The 14475-nt window shown below is 50.6% G+C and overlaps 1 protein-coding gene across 1 annotated transcript; it reads left to right on the top strand.

Moving 5' to 3' along the window:
• Positions 1–9967: 9967 nt before the first annotated feature.
• Actrt2 (actin related protein T2) lies at positions 9968–11902 on the top strand. The gene has a single exon (XM_006984057.4). It carries the CDS (start codon positions 10657–10659, stop codon positions 11788–11790), a length of 1134 nt encoding a protein of 377 aa, XP_006984119.1. The 5' UTR covers positions 9968–10656; the 3' UTR covers positions 11791–11902.
• The last annotated feature ends 2573 nt before the right edge of the window (positions 11903–14475 follow it).

The raw sequence follows: 14475 nt of genomic DNA, 5'->3' as shown, positions 1-14475 counted from the left end.
GGCTGGTTAAGCATTTGGCTGGTTAAGCTTTCAGGCTTTCGAGTAGCAGTTCAGCTGAGATTCATTCTGGATGAGGACTCAGAGGCTTCCAGTCTGAGGAAACAGGATCAGCTGAGGAATTGGCAAGGTGAGGTAGCTGTGGCATTTTCTGTTTCTCTGATCGTCCAGCTTCACCCCAATACCTGGCGCCAGGTTTGATTTTATTAATAAGAACTTTTAAGATTCCTGCTACAACCTGGCTTTTCCACGTCCCCAGGCCACTTACATGCTTATTCTCCACCCCTCTTTGACGTTTGACATTTTCCTCTCAGGCCTGGGCCATACACTAAGTACTCATTGTGGCCCATGATCTGGCAGGTCTATGCCCTGTATGATACCCGAAGCTTTGCTAACTGAGAATGTCCCTGGCCCCTGTCTGGGAGGTCTGGTTTGAGGGAGAAGAGAGTAGCAGTCTTGTTTTAGCTTGTACTGAAAGCCAAGCCAAATCTGTAGCTCAATTGCCTTTCTTTCAGAAAGCCATGGAGTGAGCAGTGGGAGAGACATTGGTGGGACAGGGAGGTGGATATGGGGTTGAGCCTACCTGTCTGGACAGTAGCATTATGCCTTCTGGGTTGACTTGAGCTTGTCTCTAGATGCCCCACATCATCTGAAGGTTGCACCAAAGCTCTGACTTGGTGAGTGTGTCAGTGCACAGTTCTTGATGGGTGATTTTGGCTGCATGATCTCTTGGTGTTCTCCAAACAGTCTTCATGCTTGCCAGAGGAGAATGCCAGGGGCCACTTGGGATAGACAGTGTTAATGCACACCCATGGGTAACTTCTCCTTACCTAGCGAAGAACCCACAAGTGCTTGGGTGCTGTACCTACTATTAGCAAGCTTTCCAGCATCTCTCTCCTGGGAGTCTGGGTGGACAGGAGGAGGAGCAAGCTCACCTTCATTTTAGGTTGAATTCCCTATGGAAAGCTGCACCTTAGGCACAGATGCATGGAAGACAGTGGAGTTCCACCCCTAGCAGGATCAGCGGTGACCACTGTGGTTGTCTCTTCCTGTCTCTCTTCACTGTGTACACCTTACACAATGCATACCAGTCCCTATGTCACTGTGGAGCCTAAGCCACTGCCACTGAGGAGAGGAGCCTGACTGCCCAGGTATCAAGCAGGTGAGGAAAACACAGGGATGGGATGCCTGGTAAACGTGAAGCCCAGATACACAGGATGATGCTGAGTGTGGATGTGCTTAGGAGGCATGGCCCCTGTGCTTTCTGGATCCAGGATCTCATGTAGGTGGGCTATCCATGTGACTAGTTCTGAACAATGAAGTGTGAGTGTGAGCAGAAGCCTGCACACAGTCCTTCAGAGTGTTTCTCACCACGGAGAGTGAATGGCAGCTGGCGGACATGACACCCACTACCCTGGGTTTTGAGAGACTTCATGGAGACAGGCATGCAGTCACAGTGTGCTGAGATGTACCTGGGGCTGCAGAAGTCTCGAGCTGGTCCCATACTTTTCATGTCCACATTCAGGGGACTGTTGGGAGTCTAGGCCAGCTGCTGGGCAACTATTACCAGCAGATTCGCTCAGAAAGGACAATCCTTAACTGCCCTCCTGGAGGACCCAGAGGACTGGGTCAAAGAAATCGGTGACATGAGGCTGCTAGACATAACCCTGTCCTCAAAATCAACGGGTGAGCTCTGCATCAGTACCCTTCAACCCATCTGATGGAGTTGCCTCTGTCGCAGGACCCTAAACCCAGCTCTTACCACAGCTCCCCTCCCTTAAGGAGGCAGACCAAGGTCTCTGGGATGGCAGGTCCTTGTGAGCTTGTGGGAGCCCCAAGCATCTCATTTTGAGCTCAATGCTGTGGGTTTTAGAAACTCATGTTCCAAATCCTGAGTCTGTTGTCCTCAACACACAGTTCTGACTGAGGGAGAACTTTTACTGAGACCTTTCTGGGGGAGAGACAGTGACGCTACTAACTTTGCTTATTGAGGTCACTGTCACTCTGCAGAGCCTCTGCTGGCCTCCACACCTCACAAAAGCCCCTCCAAAGTCCTTGTCACCCAAGCTGAGATAGACTGTGGAGTGAGATGTTGCCTTTTGGGTACCTTATGGTCCTGTGGATTTTCTGAAAAGGGTGATGTTAGGGTGAGGGGAGATGATTAATTTTGAAAGACAAGCTGGTAGCCATGGCTTCCTGTCCAGAGATGATTGGAGACCACAGTGAAGACATCTGAGTACCCAAGGGCCCCAAAGCCACCCAGAAGAGGCACAGAAAAGGGTGCTTCATATAGTCTGACATACATGCTCGCTCACTTGTCAGATTTTGTGACTTAAGCAAAATGCTAGCTATGTTCTGAGAATCTAATTGACAAAATATCGGTTTCTGTGTCCATTATAACAAACAAACAGAGTGGAACAGCTTAGAACAAAAGGATCCACTCTCTAAAGTCTGGAGGTGAAAGGGTGAAAGTGAGGTCCATGACACCTCTGGGAATCTGGCTGGGGACCTTTCTGTCTCTCTGATTACTGGCCACACCTTTGTTTGTAGCCACACAGTCTGTCCACCTGTGTGGTCGCATCTTCTCAATCTTTCCTCTCTACTGAGGGTGCTGGAGGTAGTGTTGAGGCCCACCCTAATTCAGTATCCTTAATTTTAGCTAACCTAATTATATCTGCAAAGACCCTATTTACAACTAAATGTGTGTTCTGAGATTCCGAGTAAGTTTGTGTGTGTGCACTGGGGGCGGCGAGTGGGTACAATCTGACCCAGTGAGTACACAAAGGCTTGCAAGCTCCCCCAAACTTGGGCTGAGCCAGCCTTTGCCTAGACCAGTTGCAAGTTTAGTCTCTTGAGACCCAAGCCCATCGTTTTGATCTGAAAAGACCAGACAAGAAGGAAGTAGGAGGCCTTAGAGACCCCTCCTCTGATGGGCCTTGGCCAGGCTGGGTATATCTGTCAGCCAGTGGGCCCCTGGCACACCCCACCTCTTCCAAACCGGCAGAACTTGCACTCAGTGCAACCAAGCACATGTGAGCGGGGTGGGGGTGGGTGGGGGTGGGGGGTGATTCTGCACCCAGCATCCTGAACTTCCTAAGGGCCTGTGCACAATGGTGTTCCATCTCCTCTTGGCAGGGCTGGTTAGGCAGCAACCTCACTGTGGACATGGACAAAATCCTTCCACCTGGAGCTAAAACTCCATGGCGATGATAAATCTTTCCCCCTCATCGTGTCTGGCTTTCGGAATCACAGTCTGCCGTTTGTAACATGAAAAATGTCGGCGTGCTGGCTGGAAGTGGCAGGCACATGGTAAGACAGTTAACGCTCCTACCTCGGCCTCAAACACAAAGCCTTTTCTTTCTGCAGCTGGAAATGGGTACGGCCCATGAATGCAAAGAGCTCTTTCAACATTAGATTTTAAATTATTTGAATTAAATCTGGAATCCTTCCGGGCCCTGAGCTCTCTCGGTTATTCATCATTGGCTAAGTGTAGAAGTCTGTTCGGCCTCTCCAGGGACTGCCTGACTTCGAAGCCGCATCTGAAATGCTATAAACTATTTAAAACCCAAAGCTTGGCCATGTTTGGTTGGAGGGAGCACATTAACACGCACTCCGCGGAACTCTTTGGGGAAAGAACGGCTAGTTCGTCCGTGCACTTGCTTACTCGGTGGGGCTCTCCTCTGGGTAATCACCGTAATACACTTGTAAACAAACCTCTTCCCCACGGAGACAGGGTGATGCTTTCCCCTTATTTAGCAAACATTGATTTCTTTTTCTCTCTCCTAGTGTCCTGCCTTGCCCGGAAATTAACAAGCTTGCTTGCTCCTGTCCAAGATTTCTCAATTCTCCCACCCCTACACCCTGCAGTAGTTCCACACGGGCACCAGCAGGGGGCGGAAAATGCTTTTTGTAACTTAAAGGGTCACGGCACAGCTCCTTTGGGACTAGCCTGGATTCAGCAGTTCTGTATTTTGGGCTGCCCCAGCTGTCCAAATTGGGAAAGGGAGGGAAGGGAGGAATTCCGCAGGACGAGCCAGGGATACTGGGATACCTTGACCGAAGACCCGGGGAAGGGGGGGAGGGCGGGGAGTTCCACAGATACAGCCCAGGCCAGGGAGGCAGGGTGCCCTGAGCTGAGAAGGGAAGAGGACAGAACTGGGCCAGGCAGGCAGAGCTGTGAGTGCTGGGTGCCGAGAGGAAAACCCTCCTTTGGGTCAGGTCATGAAACTGAAAAAGTAAGAACTGGGCAGCACTAGCCATTTAAATAAATACCGAGGCCATGGAAGACCACTGGGAAATTCTCAAGGACTTCCTAGGCGTTTCCCTGCTGAGTGAGTCTACTCACTGGCATGTACTCTGCAAAGCCATAAGCACTTGTCTCCAGGGAAGTGAGGCCCAGAGAGTGGGCACTACAAAGACCGGGAATGGTGTGGGCAGATGACGGTGGAAGAAACGAGGGGTTCTGATTGGACCGTGACATCCGGGAATCTGGTGGTCCCGCCTCTATTTTGTAGTCCTGGCCTTATAGCATGGGCTGAACTGATTGGCTTTCACAAATGATGGGTGAGTCCCTTCTGAGATAAGGCAAAGAAAACACTGGCTTCCATTTGAGTCTCTGTCTGTCTGTCTGTCTCTGTCCCCTGTCCTCCATCCCCAAGGTAAACTAGATTCCATTTGATGAAGCTGCCCAGTACAATTCAAAACAGCAAGGGACAGAGTCCATGTGGAAGTTGAATTCAGGTGAGACCTTAGCCCAACTGAAATTTAACCAGAAACCTCACTACTCCTGAGACTCCCAAACCTGCTACAGTCCCATTTTAATAGCATTTGAAACACCTAAACATCAGTGTGTGTTTCCAGCCACACATATCCCTGGGAAGGGTCCTCCCTACACCTAGCCCTTATTGGGCAGTGTTCATCCCATCCAATGAGAATAGAGCTCCCACTCTGGCTGTATGTGTCTTTCAAAGTTCTGATAAATGATACACAATCCTCCCCAAAGTGCCCAGAGATCAAGCCTAGTATGGGAGTTCATGTGCAGTGCTGGTGGTCGGGGGCTGGAGTGTGGATGCGGCAGTGAAGCTCCTTCCCTGAGGCTGTTACAGGTGTTCCTGAGCTCAGGCTGTGCATACAGGAGGTCGAGTAGCTTCAGATTCTGTCCTTGCCTGTCTACATGAAAGGCACCCTAGAACTCCTGATTGCCCCCAACAGAGGTGCTGGTGGTGCAGGGGGTGGAGCAGCAGGGTCCATGGTCACCACAGGGCATCTCTGTGAAAGATGGACAGCCTTAAGGACTCCAGAGAAGTGAGGCCAAAAGGGTGGATGCTACAGGGGCCAAATTTTATACATAGGATAAAATTTTACATGAAGGTGAGTGACACATAGCCAGGAAGGGCCAGCTGGCCTCAGACTGCTTTTCCAAGAACTTGGAAAGGCCTGCTTTCCTTGGTCTACCCAAAGGAGCTTCCATAGAGCCCCAAAGGAACTGTGGACAACTGCAGTAAAGGCTCTTCTTTGGCTCTAATGAGGGTCAAGCCTGTATGAAGTCCTCTCTTCCTGGTCCATGTGGCAGAGAGGACAGGCTGGCTGGCTGCAGGTGGTGAGACCTACCCATCAAGTTCCATGAGGAGGTGTGGTCTGGGTATCTTCTTTGACCCCAAGGGGTGGGAGGGACATTGAAGTGTGGAGGGTTATTGATGCTGAGCAGGCATGAGGGGGGACCCCACAGACTCTTTGAGCTGAAGCTTGAAGGTAACCAAAGAAAGAGAGAGATGGAGGCAAGAGGGGATTCTGACTTCAGTTATTGGGGAAGGAAGAAGGAATGAGTGCATGGAAAGATGAATGGATGGGTCAACAGAAAGAGGAATGGATGGGTCAACAGAAAGATAAATGGATGGGTCAACAGAAAGAGGAGTGGAAGAAAATAATGAAGAAGGAGGTAAAGAAGAACCAAAAGAAAAGGGAGGAAGGAGGGGGAGGGGAGGGGGAAGAAGGGAAATACGGGGAGGAAGAGTGAAGGAAGAAGGGAGAAGAGGGAGAGATGTGTGATATGTCTGAGTTGGTAGAAAGATGGATATTTGAATGAATAAGTGGGTAGAGGAGTGAGAAGATGAGTCGTAGATATACAGATGGGTGGATGGATGGATGAATGGATGGGTAGGTGGGTGAGTAGGTAGATGGATGGATGAGTGGGTGGGATAGATGAGTAAATGAATGATGGAAGGATGAATTAATGGAGGGATGGATGAGCAGATGATGGGTATATGGGTAGGTAAGTAGGTGTATGAAAGGATAGATATGGATGAATGGGTAGATGATGGATGTATGGACAGATGGGTAGGTGAGTGGGAGGGTGGATGGAAGGGTTGGTGGGTAGACAGGAAGATGGGCAGATGGGTAAGTAGTTTGTTAAGTACATAGATGATGCCAGTTTCATCTCTGAGACTCAGAAGGGCTTAGTTTCCAGGGAACCTGCTCTGGGCCTGGGACCATTTGGGAGTACTCAGAGCATGAAGTGGGAAAGTAGCTTTCTGTGGAGCTATCTTACAATGACAGTGTGCATCCTGCCTTCTGAAGGGTCACCCTGCTCCTCTAGGCTGCGGACATGTGGACCAATCCCTCTGCAAGAGGATCTGGCCACCAGATGTTAGGTAGGCACTAATGAGCTCAGTCTGCTGGTCACTAATTGGCTGAGGCTCTGGGCACTAGAGATAGATTGAACCACAGATGATGATGATGATGATGGTGATGATGATATGATGATGATGATGACGATGACGATGATGATGATGATGATACAGACAGGTAGGCCTGTCTCAGGGCTCAGGGGACCCAGGCACTTCAAGACAGACTAGTGGGAAGGCAGGGGTACTTGGAAGGTATGTGGCTATCTACTCCCATATGAATGCCTAGCACCTTCTCAGGTATCCCAGGACCTGCCCACATCCCACCATGACCTTCAAATGGGAAGTGGGGTCAAATGGAAGCAGGAGAAGACTGCCGTCACTACACACAGTAGAACAGAAACAAGGGCATGTTTGCTGGATGGAAAGGGAACAGTGGCCCTCCAGGGTGAGCACTGGTGAGGGGGATGGCATTACAGCCAGTTTGTCCATAAACTTGTTCAAGCGATTTATGAGGCTTGGCTGGCTTAGGGTAGGGGCAGCAGACTCAGGCAGCTTCTAATTGGAGCCGGGAGAGGAGAGATTCTGTGTTAATGGCAAACACACCCTCACTTCGGCGGCCCCCTGAAACGGCACTGCTAGCCAGCGACCACATGTTTCTTTCTTACTGATAACACATACTTGCAGTGACAGGAAGACTTGGAGGGTCTTGGCCACACTAAGGGGCACACGGTCCTTCCAAGACATACCGACCCTGGGGCTCAGGGTCAGAGTGTTTCTGAGATGGAGTGCCACTACTCACATCAAGGATTCTATTCTAAAGAGGACTGAGGAGGTTCCCACCACCTGAGAAGCACGTGGAATTTTTGCCCTGGGGCAGCTCCAAACCAGCCCAACATCACGTTCATAGGCTATGGCTCATAAACCCACCCATATTTATTTTTAGTGGCCATGTGATGTTACTCGAGGGGATGCCCTTGGCTCCTCCATGACAGGGTCTTCAGGATCCCCATCCCCCAATTCTTTGTCTCTCACTCAGTTAGTCACTGGTGTCGGGACAGAGTGTTTGCTGAGCCTATGCCATGCTCTGGGCTGAGCCTTGCCCTCTCTGAACTCCAACATAAGACCCAAATAAGATGATCAGCCAGCCAGTCCCAGCATCCAGGAATCCCATTGGTGCCTGACAAAGGTCTACTCCTGGCACCGTCCCACATGAACAAGTAATGCTGTTGCTGGGACCATTCAGCTGGGTGTGTGGAACCCTGGCAGCCACAGCTGTCCTGAGACAGAGAGGAGCTAGCATCATACCAAGGGTGGCATCTCTCCTAGGCTCAGCAGCAAGACATTTACGAAAAGGGGCTGGACATACTCAGATGGCGATCCCGAGGCTTCTTCCTGGACATTCTGTTCACAGCTGTTTACTCTAGGCTACAGATTGGCTTTCTCAAAAGCAGGGGATTGAGGGACAGAGATTGACCGAGAGGGTCTTAGGTGATAGTTCAGTTGACAAAGGGGTAATGCTCAAGAACAACACCCTGAGACACCCTGAGGTTGTCCTCTGGCCTCCACATGTACCCACCCACACATGCATGCACACATACACTTGTACCCATACACTATTTACACATGTGCATACATGTGAGGCATGCACGCACACACGCACACGCACACAGAGCACACAGAGCAGTTCAGAGAGCTGGGAACCTAACTTGGAGACTGAAGAGGAAGCCATATCTGGGGAGGGCACAAGGCTAGGCTGCCTGTCTGTACTTGTGTAAGAATTGGCTGGCCCCTGGGACACTGCCATCATGTGCTGTTACCTTAGCAGGGTACCAAGGAGCCTCAGCATGCGTGACACCCACATGAAAGGAAGTGGTCAGAACTCTCTCTCCTGTACCTCCAGGAATGCCAAAACCTCAGTTAGCCCGTGGCCACTGAGACACACCCACATCACTGTCCCAAGAGCCCTCTGCCCCAAGCACTGTTTCCTCCTCTCCCACCACAGACCATGTTCAGATCGAGAAAGCTTTATCACTCATCTGATTTAGTTGGGAAGACATGGCAATGCCTAAGAGATGAACACGTGGGGCTTTTGTGATGCAAGCAAGATGGAACCCCAAGTCACATTTCTACCACCCACCCCCATGGCAGCCAGATAGGAATATAGTTCTCAAAATGTGGGACTTTAAGTTTTAGCAATCCAGCAACAAGAGCAAATGATTGGATTATACAGTTGGGTTTAGGTAGAAGACATAATGGGGGCCTTTCCAAGGTCAAGGCTGCCTTGCTGGGCACAGGACAGAAGGGGCCTTGCATAAGCAGGACATACTATTGCTGAGTAGACACATCATCTCCCTGGGGCAACATGGCACCCACAAGCATGCAGGGCACCCTTCACCAAGGTGTTCTCCACCCCTGGCAGAGACCTGGTCTGAGGACTTCAGGATCTGGCTTTGCAACCTCTGTGGGAGCCTCCTGCTCTGGGGACTAGGCATCTATCAGGGGCCTGACCTCAGCATTGCAGAGCATGAATGGCCATAGGACCTATGTTTATGTCTGACCTGGGCCCCTGGCCCACTATGGTGACTATGAGGGCTTGCATGTGCCCGGCCCATCTCATGGTCTAGGTGGGGACCGGGCTGAGAGAGTTGTAAGCAACAATAGAGCTGGCAGAATGAACATGGCTTTCTGAAGAGTGAAGCTCTCTCTCTGCTCCACCTCAGCCTCCATCTGTGTCGGATGGTTTCCTCTAGGGGTCCTTTGAGGCAAAGCCTCTAGTGACCACCAAATTGTCATTGACACCCCCGGCAAGATCCAGTGGTACTGAGAAAGCCCTATCTTTAAGTACACATCCATATTGCCAATGCATGACACTTATCTACTGCACATCCTCGTGAGCTTTCACACTGTGTCAATATCATGTCTACATCACGTGTCTGAACAACACAGCCTTGTGACAGCTTTTCTTAGTAATGCCTGATGATGGATCAGCAGGGTCAGTAGGGCATAGACTCTAGGAAGGGTGTGGCACCAGGAGGTGAGGCTTTGGCAGAACTCTCTGGATGGAGGAGGAATCTGGCTTATCTGTGTGTTTGCACACAATTGGAAAGATGAAGCCACCTTTCCAAGGCCCTCTCCATCGTAAGGGAACAGGGAAACTGTGCCAGGCTCAACCCTCTTGTATTTTTCTCCCAAGCTGAATGCCAAGTAGGGTCTCAGAGCCAGCATGTCTGTGTCTCTGAGGCCACAGCAAGGCTCCCATCCACCTTCCCAGTCTTGTTCTGAAGCCCCAGTCCTTGTTTCTGAGAACCCTTCACTGAACATGCCTCTGCTCTCATGTCTAGACACACAGGTGTGCCAAACTCCAGAGGGGCCACCTTTGTATGAGCTGATAACAAAATGAACTGGAGATCACGCTTGGGCATCTTAGGGTGATCAGAGAGAGATGAAGGACCCTGCCCTGGACTGGCACGGGGACAGAGAACCAGAGTCAGTTAGACAGAGCGGGGAGACATTCCTGAGGGCTTCCTGGAAGAGAGCCTATTCAAAAAGGAATGTTCTGAGGGCCTGCTAGACATTGCCCATTGAGCCTGGGGAGGGAAGTGTCATCCTCCACAAGACAGCGCCCTCAGGCTGCCTCGTTCCGAAAGGAGGCCTCTGATGTGAGATCCCCAGGCTTCTCAACATCACCCATGACTTTTTCTGCTTATCCTCCGCTTCAGGGAACACAGGGGTTCAGTGCCCCACCGCAGACTCTGACACCCACTGAAGACAATTGTTACTTCATCTGGATTATTACATATCGGTCAAGCACCCTTGAAAAGGCCTTGCAGGTCAGGGCCACCCGAGAGGAGAGCAGGCCACCAAGCAGAATGGAGGGTTCCCGGGCACTGGGGTCAGTCTGCTAGCTGTGCTTGGGAGGCCTCCAGCAACCCTGGAATTCTGTGGGCTTCCAGAAAACCCATTGTGACACGAGCTGGCCCAAGAAGGCTCATCTGCCGCATTTCTGCGTCACTCAGAAGGAGTTGATGAAGACATGTTTAACCCACAGGTTCTAGATTCTCCCGCTGTGATTTTCGACAACGGATCTGGGCTCTGTAAGGCGGGGCTGTCTGGGGAGATTGGACCTCGTCATGTCACCAGCTCCGTTGTGGGGTACCCAAAATTCAAGATGCCTTCTACAGGAGCCAATCAGAAGAAGTACTTTGTTGGGGAGGAAGCCCTGTACAAACAGGAGGCCCTACGCCTGCACTCCCCCATTGAGCGGGGCCTGGTCACGAGCTGGGATGATGTGGAGAAGCTCTGGAGACATCTCTTCGAATGGGAACTGGGTGTGAAGCCCAGTGAACAGCCCGTGCTCATGACGGAGCCTTCCCTGAACCCAAGGGAGAACCGGGAGAAGACGGCGGAAGTGATGTTTGAGACCTTCGACGTGCCTGCCTTCTATCTGTCAGACCAGGCAGTGTTGGCACTCTATGCCTCAGCCTGTGTCACGGGCCTGGTGGTGGACAGCGGGGATGGGGTCACGTGCACTGTACCTATCTTTGAGGGTTACTCCTTACCTCATGCAGTCAGCAAACTTTACGTGGCTGGCAAGGACATCACGGAGCTCCTCACTCGGCTCCTCCTGGCCAGTGGGAGAGCTTTTCCATGCCCACTGGACAGGACCCTGGTGGATGACATCAAGGAGAAACTATGCTACGTGGCCCTGGAGCCTGAGGAGGAACTCTCTCGACGGGCAGAAGACGTCTTGAGGGAGTACAAATTGCCTGATGGGAATGTCATCTACATCGGAGACCAGTTGTACCAGGCTCCTGAGGTCCTGTTCTCTCCAGACCAGCTGGGCACCCATGGCCCAGGGCTGGCACAGATGGCATCCAACAGCATAGCCAAGTGTGATGCTGACATACAGAAGACACTCTTCGGGGAGATTGTCCTGTCAGGGGGCACCACGCTGTTTCAGGGGCTGGATGACAGGCTCCTGAGGGAACTGGAGCAGCTGGCTTCCAAGGGAGTCCCCATCAAGATCACAGCACCTCCTGACCGCTGGTTCTCCACGTGGATTGGAGCCTCCATCGTCACCTCTCTGAGCAGCTTTAAGCAGATGTGGATCACTGCTGTAGACTTCAAGGAGTTTGGGCCATCTGTGGTCCAGAGACGGTGCTTCTGAAGGACTCCATGCTTGCAGTAACCACTCTGTCCCTCACAAGGGACACCCATGGGAAGTGAGCTCTCCCATGGCCTCAGCAGCATATTCAAATAAAGATGAATGGTGAAGCATTTGACTGTGTCGAGCTTGCTTCATTCTCTGAGGCAGAAGAATTGCTTTGAGTGAGTGTGAGTGTGTGGGTACACACACACACACTTGCATAGGTGTGGTCACTTGTGGGTGGGTGCAGTGCCTGTGTGTGGGCCTCAGGTATCCTTCCTCAGGAACAGCCGATTAGGCTAGGCTGACTGGCCAGGGGTCCTCCTGTTCCCATCTCTCCAGGGCTATGTGGCAAGTTCTTTTTGACTTGGTGGAGGTTCTCTCCACACCCCTTGTCCCTGCCCTTCCTTTTGAGAGAGCCCTGCTGCTGTGCAGCTGCAGGGGCCAAAGGCTCTATTGGACAGAGCTGAGGAAATGCGTCTTAAGGTGTCAGGTAAGACTGAGAGCTTCCTGACAGTGTCCGGTGGCAGGAGGCTGAGGAGCAGGTCTAAATGCCACTCTGTCCTGACGGTTCGAAGAGCCCTCACCTGGAGATCCTTGTTAGGCAAGAAAGACAGGGTTGTCCTGAGGCCAGGTAGCAACACAGTGTGGAGCCTCTGTCCTCTGCAGGGGATGGCGGCCATGAATCTGGGAGCAGATATCAGGGGTTCAGGGCTCTCTACGCCTGCATGGGTGATTGTGTTTGTTTTCACTTTCAAGGATGTTTATAGCATCATTGTTTGGAGGCAAAATACTGGAAACAAAGTTAATGGCCATCAGTAAAGTAACGGTTGAATAGCTGATGCGTGAAGGGAATTTCCGCATGCATTTGGTGGACTTCTCCTAAAACATAATTGGCAGAGAAATAAAAAATACAGAGAAATCCTAAGATCCTTTCCCTGTCCTTCCTGCCCCTGTGTGTTCATGTGTGCCGGTCATATATGTGCACAAGGAAGCCAGAAGTCAGTCTTGGGTGTCATTCCCAAGGAGCTTGTCCACTTTGCATTTTGAAGCAGTCTCTCATGGATTTGCCTGGAGCTTACTGCTTAGGTTAGACAGGCTGGACATCAAGTCCCAGAAATAATCTCGTGTCTGCCTTCATAGCACGGGGATCACAATGCATGCCTCCATGTCTGACTTTTTAAAAAGTATTTTAGATATATTTTTTAGATATATATGTGTGAGTGTTTTGTTTGCAGGTATCACATGAGTATCACATCTGTGCCTGATGCAGGAGAAGTTCAGAAGAGGGTGTCAGATCCCCTGGAACTGGAGTTATGAGTTGTGAGACACCAACGGACTGAGACAAAACTTTTCCCGGGGAGATGCTACACACAGGTCTACTCACCCCAGAAAGGGATCCCACGACAGACCAAAGTACTGTTACCACAAAGACCAACTTGGCGAACCATGTTTTATTGGGGTTACTTATAGAAATATGGGTGAGGGGTTACTTACAGGAGCAGAAATGACTCAAAGACAGCTACACCATTAAAGCCCACCCCAGCAAGGGTGACAGATCACAAAAGCTGTAGGCAGCTCAACAGGTTGAAGAGTGTCCTTTCCAAGTGACTAAGTTGACCTAAACTTCTTCCTGGTAACTGAACTGGTTTTTGCTTCTTTCAGGCAGCTGTCTGGTCTTAAGATTCTTCTTTACAAGCTTGGCTCTTTTGATCTAAGGGTGACTCTCAGCAGTCTTTATTTCTTCCTCTGTCAGGGTGGGGCTTAGTCTGGTAAGTTTCAGGGACTTCCTGAGGCCATTTTGAGTTGTTTACATTCTTGTTTAAGGGGCTTCCCTGAAGGATAAAATATTTCAGTCTCCAGGAACCTACTCCACAACTATATTAGTACTGGGAATTGAAGCCATGTCCTCTGGAAGGGTAGCCAGTGCTCTAAACTACTGGGACATCTCTCTAGTCCCTCTGTGTCTGACTTTTTGTGTGGGTACTAAGGATTGAATTTGAGTTTTCATACTTATGTATAAATAACTTTACTGACTGGGCTATCTTCAAAGTAAACCTACTCCTTTTTAAAAAGAAAACTGTAATGTACTCCCAGGCATAGTAAACTGATGCTCATTTGCACATGTATCATCCATCTTAAAAAAAGTTCTCTAAAGACAAGGGGAAACACTGCAGAAGAGGACTTGTAGGGGCCAATATAGTAATTGACTGTTCACATGAATAAGCCTTAAGTCAGACTAGCTGATGTGGTATTCCAGGCACAGGCAGGAAGGAGGACAATATTTGAACGAGAAGGTGTTCCATGTGTGGACAGCATCCAGTGTCCTATCTCTACAGTGTGTTCTGCCTTGGAGCTAGACTCGAAGCACCTTCAAATCTCAGCTGCTCCTCTAGAGGACAGCTCAGGATTTGGCAAGTAGAACTCTCAGGTGCATGTTCCCTGGGAGACTCAGAGGCCCAGACTCATGCTGGACCCTTAAGCATAATTGAAGCAAGGATCTGGCCAAGGTGTCTCCTATATTCCATCAACCATGGGCCACCTCACACCACAGCCTCCACCTGAATATCCCAGTGTGTTTAGTTACTTGTCTCGAGCGGCTCTGGGTTGCTAAGGCTGGGGCTGGCTCTGCCACTGCACCTCCATGATAACCTGAGATCCCAGCACCCAGTTGGGTTCCAGGTCGGGCTGGGTGCAGAATTGCAG

This window comes from Peromyscus maniculatus, chromosome 2, assembly GCF_049852395.1.
Source record: "Peromyscus maniculatus bairdii isolate BWxNUB_F1_BW_parent chromosome 2, HU_Pman_BW_mat_3.1, whole genome shotgun sequence".
NCBI classification, from domain to species: Eukaryota; Metazoa; Chordata; class Mammalia; order Rodentia; family Cricetidae; genus Peromyscus; species Peromyscus maniculatus.
The sequence above is the reverse complement of the archived record's forward strand: the minus strand, read 5'-3'. Positions and strand labels throughout refer to the sequence as shown.